Source organism: Acanthochromis polyacanthus, chromosome 18 (genome assembly GCF_021347895.1).
Source record: "Acanthochromis polyacanthus isolate Apoly-LR-REF ecotype Palm Island chromosome 18, KAUST_Apoly_ChrSc, whole genome shotgun sequence".
Taxonomy (NCBI): Eukaryota; Metazoa; Chordata; class Actinopteri; family Pomacentridae; genus Acanthochromis; species Acanthochromis polyacanthus.
The window spans coordinates 12,926,873-12,940,553 of record NC_067130.1 but is presented as its reverse complement, the minus strand read 5'-3'; the positions used below and the strand labels follow the sequence as shown (position 1 = coordinate 12,940,553).

At 39.9% G+C, this 13,681-nt stretch overlaps 1 protein-coding gene across 1 annotated transcript; it reads right to left on the bottom strand.

Annotated features, from left to right (window-relative positions):
* Nucleotides 1–2,176: 2,176 nt before the first annotated feature.
* Nucleotides 2,177–13,681, bottom strand: LOC110959969 (E3 ubiquitin-protein ligase KCMF1). The gene is given in 8 exon segments (XM_022206987.2): nt 2,177–3,771; nt 6,616–6,910; nt 8,440–8,503; nt 8,506–8,622; nt 8,740–8,841; nt 11,167–11,306; nt 11,551–11,718; nt 13,474–13,681. Coding segments are annotated over 8 exon segments (1,167 nt in total). The 5' UTR covers nt 13,490–13,681; the 3' UTR covers nt 2,177–3,506.

The following is a 13,681-nucleotide window of genomic DNA, read 5'->3' as shown; positions in this document are numbered from 1 at the left end:
AAATCTTTGATGATTCATCCATGGTTAGTTCAAGAACAGAAGTTGAACATCTCTCTGTTTTTACAGTTTGTGGCTCAGATAAAGTTATTATTTAATGAATCGTTGCCTTTAAAACCTGCCAGTGGAATTTGGGGTTCAGAAGATTAATAGACACCAACAGCTGTGTTGTAATGAGGTGGTGTTATACAGCAAATACGTGTATGCAACAGACCTGCTCAGCAAAGTAAATACAAACAGTCCATCATTACTTTAGGAAATGAAGGTCAGACAACCTTGAAAATTTCAGTGTTTGTACATTGAAAGTTTCTGCAAATGCATTTCAAAATCAACTTAACACTGATGAACTGGCTCTCATGAGCCCACGAAATGAAGACCAAGAGTTTCTCCTGCAGCAGATTAGAGTCTCAGTAATCAACAGTTACCAGCAGCTCACATTAAAGTGGACATCAACGCTTCCCAGAATCCAAGCAGCAGTTTAATATCAACTTAAACTGTTGGGAGGAGAATATGAATCAAGGCTTCATGGTTGAACTGCTGCAACAAAACCACCACTAAGGAAGACAAAGAAGAAGAAGAGAACTGCTTGGACTAAGAGGCACAAGGTATGAACTTTAGCCCAGAGATGCATGTGGACCGTGAAGCATCAAGAAGCTATGATGGTGTTTTTTAAGTAAGAACGCTACCACAGCATTCTGCAGTGACGCACCAAAACATCTAACCCAGAGCCCAACTATAGGGTTCAGACTGTAAGAACTATTTGATCAAGAAGTAGAGTGATGCATCAGATGACCTGTCCTCTATAATAAACTGACCTGAAAGTGAGATGGTTTGGAACGAGTTGGACTGCAGAGGTAAGGAAAAGCAGGCAGGAAGTCCTTCAGAGCCCATTAGAAAACCTTAATGAGATGATGTCATGAAGTTAGAAGAGTGTTTTACCATGTTTACACTTTGTTTATGACATAAATCCAAAGTTGCTGGACAATAATGTTGATGTCTTCGCGAAGTTGTAAATAATTCAAACCTCTTTATTGACTATGTCTCAACCAGACTGTCCTTACAGTTAATTCTTATATACTTGTCTATTTCTTAATTCTGTTTGATCATTCATTCTTGTGTAATGTAAATGTAAAAAGTTTTATCTGCTAAACCTACTGTACTTAAAATTCCAGGGACCTTTCTCAGTTATTGACTCAGCATTTCCTCCTCTCAAGGTCTTTGACAAACCCAACACCACACACTGGCAGATTGTCTCCCAACGTGTGAATGACATTTAATCCGCTTTGCTTTTGGTGTTACGACTTTAAAAAGAACCAGCAGCCCAACATGTGTCGTGAAAACTATCCCGCAGGCACCATTTGTTTCTAACAATAACTATGGGGGAGTGACAAGGACAGCTGTCTAAGAGGGCCTCACACACACAAGGACAAACAAGCTGCAGCTTAGGAAAGCATATTGTACGGTTAGATGTGTGTTGATGGTGTCGCACGTTGGTTTATGCTGACAAAACCCTCAGATGTGGAGGCTGGCGTGCGACGTACCTTAGTGTGTGTTTGCTGCGAGGAGCGTCACTCTGAAGGCGAGGACACACCGCAGGGTCAAAACATCCATCAAAGCCAAGGGCATCTTCCTCAACAGATTTATCTGGTGTCTTACATGAGGGGTCACCTGCCGCCCTCTGAGGGAAGCTTCACCCCATCTGCTGCTGGAAGAATAAATATCAGAACTCCCCTTTTGATTCTCATTCATTCCAAAATATACAACGTTATTGTTAGCACTTAAAATGGTCATATTAGTGTCATCAAAGCTTTAAGAGACACTAAGCTGTATGAGGATAAGAGGAAATATCTGCTAACAATCAGAACTTTTCCTGTAAAGACACATTTCATAATATTACAACTGCACTTTACTACAGTATCACTCATCCATCTATACAAAAGTCAAAAAAGAGCAATTACTGTTCTTCCAACATTACACATTTTAGCGTTACAAACCAATAATAATAATTTGGATCGTATAAATTCTAACTAGTGGGTGTTAAAAATAAAGTGTCACCAGTTTACTGTTGCTCTAAACCTTGAGGGGTGCTCACCAGTTAAAAAGCGGCTGAAGCTGCTGCAAACGTTCCCAAGACGTCAACAGATAATTATGAAAACAATAACACAAGGTGCAAAAGGTGTGGTGGTCTCTTGCTTTCATCAAAAGCTGTGCGCAGTTTATATTTATTGTATTCTAAATTTACATTTTTTAAAAAAGTCTGCCCATGTCTTAGAACCATTATGAAAGTTAACGCACAAATTCAATATACATCTCATTGTATTTTACATCGAGGGTAAAAGTAGAGGCATGAAGGTGGCATGATCCATATCAAGGCTCAAAAGAATCAGAAAACAAACATGAATAAATAGAAAGTGCTAGCTTTAGCAGAAAAAAAATAAGAACGTCTTCTCTTTCAAACAAACAAAAAGAAAAAAAAATGCAGTGTGGGAAAGTCTCAAGCTCCTGATATCCAGCAAAGAAATTCATACAAGCCATCGAAAGCATGTGGTCTGACATGAGCAGAGTGTGGAGGAGCACTGGGTCGAGTTGGGCGTCTGTCTATAAATAATTAAGCGTACTGTGCCTTAACAGCTTACAACTAAACATTAACATCTAGGAAACATCTCTTCTTCTGTTCCTAGTTTTCATCTGATGCGTGCAGTCGCAGTCGACAAATTCAAAAACAGTCGTCACAGAGAAAAAGGCGGACCGGAGCTGAGAAACACACATCGCAGCATTTCTTCAGAAGCCACTGCAATCTCTTCATTTGAAAATATTCATTCAACAAAAGTCTAACAAAATTGTTAGTTTAATTTCTGCATGTCAGTTTTGTAAACTACTCAATTTTCAATATTTAACCATATTTGAAGTAACCATTTAAAAACCGTTGAAAGCTTTGGGATATCAAATAAAAAAAGGTTTTAATGACAGGGGTCATTAAAAATCATGCACGCCGCAAATAACTGCATGCAGTAGTTATGGTAACCCATCCAAGCACTTTTTATTTATTAATAGTCATAAACACACACAGCAGCTTCATCAGAGGCGCCTGTGCCCTCTTGACTTTTGAATGTGGAGTATTTATACGGAGAGCCATTTGCATGTCACAGGAAGCAAAGGTCTGCCACAGCTGCCTGTAACATTTACCTGATAAAGAAAAGAAAAGTTATGTGGATTGATTATCAACTTCATATATATTTTATATATATTTATATATTTCTCTTCTCTTGCTCGCTCACTCAGTTGCTTTGCGCACTCGCACATTTATCCCACTTGCTCTCATTTATTTTTGTTTACAATGTAACAAATATGGTGACAGGCCTGAAATTACAATCACCGAAAAACAAACTCAGAAAATAGAGGAGGGAGAAAGGAGGGCGAGGCCAGGGTGGTGGGGGGGACTGCTGCTGTTTGCTGCCCATCACTGACAGTTGCAGCACAGAGGACACAGTCTGCTTGATGCTCGGACATCAAAGAGGAGGCGGCGGAGGCTCCTTCCCCGTAGAGCTGCTCTCTCTAAGCTGGAGGTTCTCCAGCGCCACATCTAAAGGCATGATATCCACGCAGCCCATGGCTCCGAAGTCGGCGAAGTCTCGGCGCTCGTCCTCGTCGGAGGAAGAGCTCTCTTCGTGCATCAGTGTGGACAAAAGCAGCTCCTGGACGAACAGGCTGCGGTCAGCTCGCTCTCCTTCTAGAAACTGCCGCTCTGCTTCGGACATCTTGGGTTCATTCAACCTGAAGAAAAACAGTTAATGTTGATTTTAAGGCCGTCAAAATGAGCGCAGATTAATCCAACATCATGATTAATCTGACAAAAAAAATTTAGGCGCAATTAACGCATCTGCAGTGCAGAATGACTCAAAAATCCTGAAACGTCTCTGGTAACACATTTCAGGCAGTTTGTCCAAGCAGACTAACCGTCATGCATGCCCAAATGGACAGTTGATACGGTAGTGGCAGAATCAACCAACTCGAAATGGAAGACGCAAAACACCACGATGGCCATCTTGGTGGGAAATGTGAATGCTATATATGTGTATATATATTCCCTTCTTTCTTGAGTCTGCTCATGCAAAATGAAACGCGATTAATACAGATTAACCCTCCTGTTGTCCTCATTTACGGGCACCAACAAATATTGTTCCCTTGTCTGAAAAAAAAATCCTGCAAAAAAATCCCCCAAATTTCTGAAAATTTGCAAAACCTTTAAGAAGAAAATTTCAAAAATTCCTTAAAAGTTTCCCTTAAAAGTTCAATTTAAAAAAAAATCCCCCAAATTTGACAAGAAAAATTTGTAAATAATTTCAAAAAATGAGTAAAAATCTTTCAAAAAAATCTCAAAAATATCTAAAGTGATTCCATAAATATCAGTAATACTTCTAATATTTTCTTTAAGAACATTCACAAAAAAATCTACCAAAATCAAAAAGCCAAATTTGCTGGATTTTGGTTGATTTTTTTGTGAATGTTCTTAAGAAGCATTTTTAACATTTCTTTTTTTCCACCAAAAAAACTTTCAAATCTCCGAGAAATGCTGAAAATGTGGACATCAGAAGTTTCACTGTGAAAATGTTTTTTTTTCTCCACATTTTCAAACTTTAAAACGGGTCAATTTTGACCTGCAGGATGACATGAGGGTCAAAATGAATGTCATTTAATCGTGATGAATCGAAATTAATCCACAGCAACCCTATGATTAATCTGATTAAAATTGTAATTTTTTTGACAGCACTAATTCATTTAAATAAATTCAAGTGATGCACATCATGACTCCAAGTACAGAAGGAACAGAACAAGCTGGTCAGTTTGCTTTGGTAGGTTCTGATGCTGAGGCTGAGTTTTATTTCAGATTCACTAGGAATTACTCACTATCTGGACAGGAAATAAGCTGAATTTTTTATTTGGTTTTAATTACACATTAAATCATACAACCACCTGAACTTCATGATTGTGTAGAAAAATAAATAGAACCACAGTGTTTGACATCAGCATGTTTACCACATGCTTCTATTTGCTGTTAAAAGCTATTAGGTACACTAAAACTTTATTTATAGTTCAAAAGTTTAGTTTGTTGAGTAGCTGTGGACGTGCATTTACTTGATACACTAAAGTGCACTGCAAACAGACTGCAGATCAGCTGATGCAAACAAAGACAATTCAGGTGACAGTAGAGTTCAATAAATGTTCTTTCAAGTTGAGTACTTTTGTGTCTAATTGTTGTATTTTACCAGATGGGAAAAATTTAACAACAAGATGGTATCGGCATTATATATCAGAGTCAACTCTCTAAATGCCAGGTCCGCTCATTAAAAAAAAAAAAAAAAAAAAAAACCTATCGGTTGACCACACGTGTTAAATTTTGCATTGATCTGCAGGTTCAGCAGCTTTGTTGTGGACAACAGTTATCTCTGAAGATACTTGGTGGTAAACTGAATCCCCTTTAGCATTTTTTTTTTTTTAAATCACTAAAGCCACTCAAAGGCTGAAACGATTCCACAAGACCCAAAGCATCCCCAGAAGCACTAAAACCAACTCGGATGTTGTGTCCAATCAGCCTTCAGCTTTGTTCAAAAGAAGTGGTTAAATCCTCTAAACAGCATCTGAGCTTAGTCATTGTCCATTGTTTCTGCTGTCCTAATGGTGGAATTATTCTAAATAAACATGGCAGCAAGCATGGAGGCAGCAGCTCGGTGCTTTGAGAATTTTGTTGTAATTGTTGTTAATTTGTCAGACTTGGTACAGTGACACTGAGGAATAACAAGTCTACGATGACATGATGACTTTATCTTTTCTGAGAATGTCTTATTAGAGACTATTGTTTTGAACATGTTTTACTCAGGGAGAGCCTTTGAAATTTTGAAATTGTATTGCTGCCTTGCGCTCCCGCGTGAAAATTGTCTAATTGTTGCTCTTAAATATTTAAGCATTGTGCTGATATGTGTGAGGATGTTTGAAAGCTGAGCTGTTAACTGCTGCTTGCAAACTAAATTGCCCCCCTTGGGAATAACACTGTACAACTATATTCCAAGAGTCATTAGAGGACTGAAACTCAGGCAGGGAACAGAGGTACTGCTAATTATATTATCACACTTTACATATTTAAAGCAGTAGTTGAGCCTGGTAGTTTCTTTATTCTTCTTGTTGTGAAGAAATCTCATGAGACGGCCAAGACAAACAATAAACTGATCCCTCTAATGAGTGTGTACTGAGCCTGGTGCAGGTTATTCCTCTCTACCATAGATGCCTGCTGTTGTCCAAAAACTTAAAAACATATCATTGAACACACTGAACCTGGAGCTGAAAATAGTCCTCTAAAGGCTCTATTTTCAGACACAAGACTATGACTCAGTGCCATTTGTTCATTTTAACATGAATATAGAAAACCACAAAATTTAGTTCTGAAAACCTAACATTTTAGCAAGAAGACATCACCATCTTACGCATTAAAATAGAAATTACTAAATGGCTATTTGTACTAGTAACTGCTCAAATTGCAGTCAGAATAAACCTTAAAGAGGGCATACAGTGTTTTTTGAGAGCACTGATTCGCAGCCAAACGATAAAACCAGCCTCACTCACCGTGCTAATAGGAACTGGGAGTTGTGGGATGAGGACGAGGGATTGCTTTCACCCACGGTGGCGGTGTTGGCAGTTGCTGTGCTGGGTGGAGGGATGGTGGTGCCGGCGTTGCCCGGGTTGTTGCTGCGTCGCGTGGCGTGGCGGCCCGTCTCCACTTGCTGCCGTGCCGCCTGAGCCTGCTGCCGCTCCAACTGCAGCTGCATCTGGAGCTGCTGGAGCTGGGAGGCTGAAGGCCCCGACGAGTTTATTTGGCCCCCCGCAGCACGTCGCACACCTGACAGCTGAGACAACAACTCTGCAGGAGAGACACAAAAAAAGAGAAACTGCTTTCAGTGTTGTTTGTTTCTAAATAAATCATGCTTTCAAAAGGCTGCTCTGTAGATACCTGTAAGAAGATATGACAGACAGAAGGAGGAGAAAGAATACTGGACGACATGGTCACGTGTACTGTTGGACTTCTTTTGTTACCGTGTCTTCTGATTTTTGTTCTTTAAAGATTACATCAGAAAGCTAGATTACTTTAAAACATGTCACGTCAACATTACATTTTGTCCTGTCAGTCGCTGTGTACAATGCATAAATACACACACACAAAAACCTTCAAAAACTACACTTTTGTAGATTAAAATCAAACAGACAACACATTTGTATACTAGGAATTACATCTTACTTAGTAAGTAGTGTCATATGCTACACACTGTACACATATAAAATCACAGGATGTACTACAATGTGAGAAACAACAAGTTATGCTAAATATAGCTAGCAGAGTTTACCTGATCATTTTAAGACTGTTGCAGCATCTACGCTGAATGAACGGAAAGAAACTGCCTTCAGAGCTTTTCGACGCTCTGGACAAAAGATTTCCGTAAAAACTGAGGCCACGGTGATCTTTCACAGTCAAAATCTAACCAGTTTATAATTGAGTTCAAGTGAATGCATGTGTCAAATATGAAGGAAGCATTGACCTGAAAACATAATGTTTCTGGTAGAAAGCTGGCTGATGGTTACAACCTCTGACAGAGTGACGTACCTGCTGACCAACGGCCGTAAATACGTTTTGGTAAACTATGACCCAAAACTGCACTACAGGTCTTGCTCTGTGTCTTTTATGGCACATGGTGCAAACACACATATGTGAAAGTATCACTTCAGGACAGAACACTTCAGCAGCGGATATAATTGTTTTGCTTTGACTTGTCAATGTCTGATTGTAAAAAAAAAAAAAAAATGAACTTGTGATGTTGATGATGCACAAGTTTTAATACTTGCAGTATTTTTCGATGTGGAGCACATTTCCTAAATGTTTGTGCTTTAACTTTTGTCTGTGTTAAGGGAAGGGTCACCATGAAAAATGCCCCAGATGCAACAATTTGTTAGCAGCAAAACCTGTTGGTTAACTGGAGTACCTTTTGGTCTAAGAATTAGGTTTGTCTGTTTCTTTTGCAGGAATGATTCTCATCAAAGTGACAGTTAATATAAGTTAATGATATATATTTTTAAATATATAATTAATGTGTTTTCTCCATGCACAAATAACACAAAAAGACAAAAACCAGGGCGGCATGTATGCAACACATATACATGGTATCAGTGGGAAAAAGCATTTTACCAATTTTGGATGCAAAGTCAAAGTACAAGAAGTTAAAAAAGTTCACGTTCACATCTCACAACGGAAATAGACGGTTATGACTCACACAATATATAATTAACAGTTTTTTCCATGCTGATGGTGCTTGTGGAGGGTTCATCTCTTCTCCGGTTTTGAAAAACTTTGTGTAGAACGTTAAGCAGACAGTGCATCAGTCTGACTCTGATTCTCACCTGCGATGGGGTCCATTGCTTCTCTGTTACTGGGGGTGTAAGTGGAGCTCTGTGATGAGGAGGATGAAAGTCCCCCGTAGAGCCGCTAGTAAAGTGCATATTTGTCCGTCGTGCCCTTGGGCCGCCGAGCCCTCGTCCAGGGTGGAACATCCTGCGTACGTGTCGCACACTGCTGGACTCATCGTAAGAAGGGACTGTTAAGGTCAAATTCAGTCACAACCTTCAAGAACAGCATAATGTTTAAACATTTAAAACAATGATTATTTGGACATAACTGAGTGGACACATAAAAAAGGATATTAAATCTCTTGGCGCTCTGTGTTCGAGGGTGAGGTGAGCTGTGAAGTCGTCTGTGACGTGGTTGGGGTCCCCTCCTGGCAAGGCAGCACATATTGGACAGATCTGAAAAGAGAGAGTGAGAGGTTTCTGTTTGAGATGCAACAGGGAAGTTCTTTTAGAGTCAAGTATAATGTGTGATTTTCATCAGTATGAAGCATGATAACCAGCTTTCATCTTAAAGTTTAGATTATCTATGCTGCACAACCAGAAATAATGTTTCGTTTTCCTTGCTAAACCCTGGCTTCTACTTTACCCATAATGCAACTTGACAGTCAGCAGCAGGAGATTGAGGTGTGTGATGCTAGTAGTAGCTAATGTCTCAAGGTTCTAGTTTCAGAGTGATACCCAGCAATGATATTTGAGTCAATTTATCACTTAATGGATGGATGTCCAATCTGTGGAGTTCCCCTTTAAGACTAAATGAATGGTTGTGAGCAAATGCTTAATGTACCAAAGTCAAAGCATTTGCAAATTAGCACAGGGACTGTAGATGCGTCAGTGAGGACAGAGCCCGTCTTCATGTGGTGAGTAGGGAGTGGTGTCCTTTAACTTAAGTGGCGGTAATCTCTGTCATTTCACATTGCAGAAACAATGCCTACCAACAATTATCCACAATATTGTAAAAGAGAGCTTTAATAACTGGGAAATGAACTGATCGATCAAGTGCTGAAAACCCAGAAATAATTTAAATAAACTGGTAGGTCATTATTTTTCGACCAAAAAAAACTAACAACAAAAAAAATCCAAATATTCCCCAGCTCCAGCTGCTTTGATGCTTTTCTATGCCAATAAATGGATCTGAATACAGCAGAAAATGTGTCGCAGGAAATTGTGACAGAAATTTTTTTTATTTTCTAACAAAACAATTCATTGAGAAACTAAGCGGCAGATGAACTGATAATAAAAAAATGACCACTAACTGCAGCCCTAAAACAAAAACAATGAAAACTTACTGTAAAGGCAGCAATAACGTGCAGCAAAGTCAAGTCTGCTCCACAGCTGCTGCTGCTGATGTTTCAGACACACTGATCATTTTGTCTGCACTTAATGCGTATGAGAACATCAGACTTGTACAGCACATTTCACCATTAAGCCCATTAGGATGATAAGTACTCATCCCTAGAAAAGTCAACACTCTTTTGTTCGCCGAGTCTCTATCATACCATCACCTGTATGCATCAGATCCTCAGTGTAACACTCCAGCACATAACATCATGTACATTAACCGACATTAACAAGCACAGAAACATGCTATTTTTTTTTTCTTTTTGTTCATCCTTGAAAATTATTTTAAAGCACATGGCTGGCATTATCCTGCATATACACCTGTAGTTGTTTGTTTTGTTGTCAATTCCACATTCAGTTTAGAACATCAAATGCACATGAATGCAGAGCTGAATGCAGAGCTAAGTACTCCTGTTTGAGTAGTGTTTGCTAAAACTACTGTTTCCAGCTGACAAAATTGCTCAGTTGACCTAAAAAGTCAAAAAACACATTAGTGAGCTGTTTGTGAGATTTATATCCTCAGTGGGAACTACTCAGCTTGAGGCTGACTGTCAAACAAAAGGTATGGAAGCAAGGTTTAATCATGGTATTTCCATGGGATTAGTTTAGAAATGAAACAACTAATTAATGTAAAGAAACAGGAAATAAATCTATAACTACTTTGAAACAAAATGGATGATTCCATCCTCTTAAAAACTAAAAGTGTGCTTCATTTCTCTATCATTTTGGGAGTTTGGCTGGCAAAAGTACAGAACGTCACCACGAAAAATTGTGTCACTTAAATGAAAACATGATCAACTTTGAAAGCAATCATTAGTTGTAGCCCTCAAATCATGTGGTTGAAAATAAAGAAAAATTTAAGCCTTATCCTTACATGCTGCTGTGGCAACATCAACACAATCCAACAAAAACAGTCCACGGTGGAACTCACTGTTTCAGTTGGCACTGGTGTTAAACTGGAGCACAAATACTACCATAGCTGGCTCCACTCGTGTGCTCTAAGTGTCTCTTTATCATAACTAGTTGTTGGACAGACTACCTGCTAGTCTGCCAACCAGGTGTCAGTGGAGTCAGCAGCAGCTTGATCCTTTGCCTTACTTTACTCAGCAGTGGATGGTGCTCATAAAAAGTCATTTTCTGACAAAAGATCATCTATAAACACCCTTTGTACGTACAGTTTGGGATGAGTTTTCAGCTGACTGTAGGGCAGTAATCAACAACAATAAAATACTAAAAGTTAAAAAGAAATCTCACCATATAATGACTCAAATGTACAGAACATCAGTGGACAGCAGATTCATTTGCAAGTATATATTATAGTGCACATAATACAGTACATAAAACTGTGGTTTCCAATCTGTAAACCCTGTGTTGTGTACTCACCACCTCTGTGGAGGTCTCTGAATGCTCTGAGGTGACATGCTCCTGTAGGGACGTCTCTGTGAAGCCCATCTTGCCACAGTAAGGACATGTGAACGACTGCGGTTGTTCTACTGAAAAGGTGTCTCCTCCATAATACAAGTCTGCAAGAAGACAACAAAACACAGCAGCTCTTAGGTGCAGTCAATCAATATTTTAACGATTATGTTGAATAAGTCAGTCATAAAGACATAAAGTCTAAATGTCACGTACAACACAGTCATTATGAATCTGCGTGTGACAAGTAAGCCATGCAGGTTTTGTGTGTGTGTGTGTGTGTGTGTGTGTGTGTGTGTGTGTGTGTGTGTGTGTGTGTGTGTGTGTGTGTGTATTCAGCCTGGTCCTTACCATAATCTACCCTGGTTAATATACACTGCATGGGGTGCTCTGTGGTGTGTCTTGTTGTCGTGGCTCCGCTCTCATAGCACGATGCACAGAGGTCGTAGTCGTAGCAAATTAAACACTTGAACCGCCTTCCTCTAAAGTTGCCTTTCAAACACGCATCACAGCTCACACCTGCAAAAACAGACAATATTCGTGTGAAATCAAACATGCGGACCTGACAATAAAGTCACAAATTCCTTATAACTGTGTCTGCAGGACAAACGGTCAGAAGGCAATCTTTATCTGAGGTCCACTAACACTTCCATGAGCATGTGTTTTGGAGTGGCACCAACCCACAAGTGCCAGCAATGAAGAACCCTGGCATTCCAACTAACTTCACAAACAACCAAGAGTCATGACACAAACATCTGAACGCTGTTTTCATTGCAGCTTTCGTTACTCATTTATAGCACAGATCACTCATTTCCAGGTAGAATACACCTTCCTTTTCTATCTAACACTGCATGAACCAAACAGTTCAAGAGATTAAGAAACTGAAGCGGAGCCAACCAAAGCAGAAAATACAGCTAATTACTATTTCGTAGGCATCACATCAAATATTACTGCAATTCTGTGCCACTCTTCAAACACCCCCTCACAACTGTACAAACACAACCAGTTATTTTCTGAGGCTTCATAGTGACATTTCCTTTGAAGGTAAAAAAAAAAAGAGAGAAAGAAAAAGAGATTGACTTGTATGTAAACAAGTATTAAGGGAACTTCCTCAGACTGATATGACAACTTACAAGACAACAACTACAAACTGTACAAAGAAAAATCTTCAGGGTGGTAACATTTGTAAACTAAATGCTGACCTGAGCAAACAAATCAATTGGCAATATGTAGTTATAAGCTTCACGTGTTGATTGAAGGCTTGGCTGTGAAATTGCAAATTTTACGGAGACCAGTAAAAAAAAAAAACTGAAGTATGAATGGTATAGAAAACTGTGTGCTTTCTTTCCTTAGATGAGCTTACAACATATTTACACAGAGAGTGTCAACACAGCCTGGACAAAAAACTAGCTTGTCCACTAGAAGATAGTAAAATGGGTTACCAAGTCTTTTTGTTGCCCTCTGACTAAGAAAAACTAAGTTATTTCAGTTTGCTCCTCAGTCCTAAAGGGGCTAACAAACACTACAGTGTCCATGTTTGCTTTATGATTTTAACTTCTGAGGAGATTAAATAAGACAACCACCTAGCTGACCTGCTAACATTATGTTATGACTAAAGAGCCGAATTTACTGAAAAGCAACAACTAATGACTCAACCCCAGCTAGCAAGTAGCCGGCCAGCTAGCTAACTTAGTGACTGGTTTATGGTGAGAGGCCTCAGACTTTCTGTCTTCTTGATGACAGTGCATTCGCTAACAACAGTATGGGACTGGACGGGACAGTATGGCGCTAATTTAACAGCTGCGGGCTCTTAAATGATCAAATTTAACACAAATGTGAAGCTGGCTACACCAGGATATGATACAGTTCATACGTGGGGAGGTAATAAATACAAGAATAAGCGACATAAAGTCACGGCTACGCCAACGACTCCTTATGTTAGCATGCATTAGCTTGCTAGCTAGCCCGGCTAATCTAAGGTAGCGCAGCACCTAGCAACGGCTAACTGCTAAGCTCCGCTCTGCTGCCGTTTCATTGCGAACAGGTTGAGTGAAGTTACAGGCGCTAACCTCGAATTAGCAAACATGAGACATTCGTGTACACTCGAGCTGCTGACAGTAAATGTATATGTCAAGAGACGAGCCTGGAAACACGCCGCGGAAAACGCAACAACCCCCCCCACCACCACCCCCCTGACTTGAATAAGCACTTAGCAGAGCTAGCCAAGCAGCTAGCAGCTCAGGTAATGTAGCCAGGAGCTGCTTATCAACTCACCCTCATGTCGGGACATCCTACAAACAGCGACACAGCCCCTCCTCGGGCTCCCCAGCGCGCTCAACGGGGGACGATACAGTTTCTGAGATACTAAACTTGAGAAATCCTTCACCCTCGTCGCTTTTTCGAGCAAGATGGATCCCCAGCAGCTTACAGTTTGTTCTGCTTCCCCTCCCAGAGTGTCACTTCTGGCTGGCTGCTGCGGGTG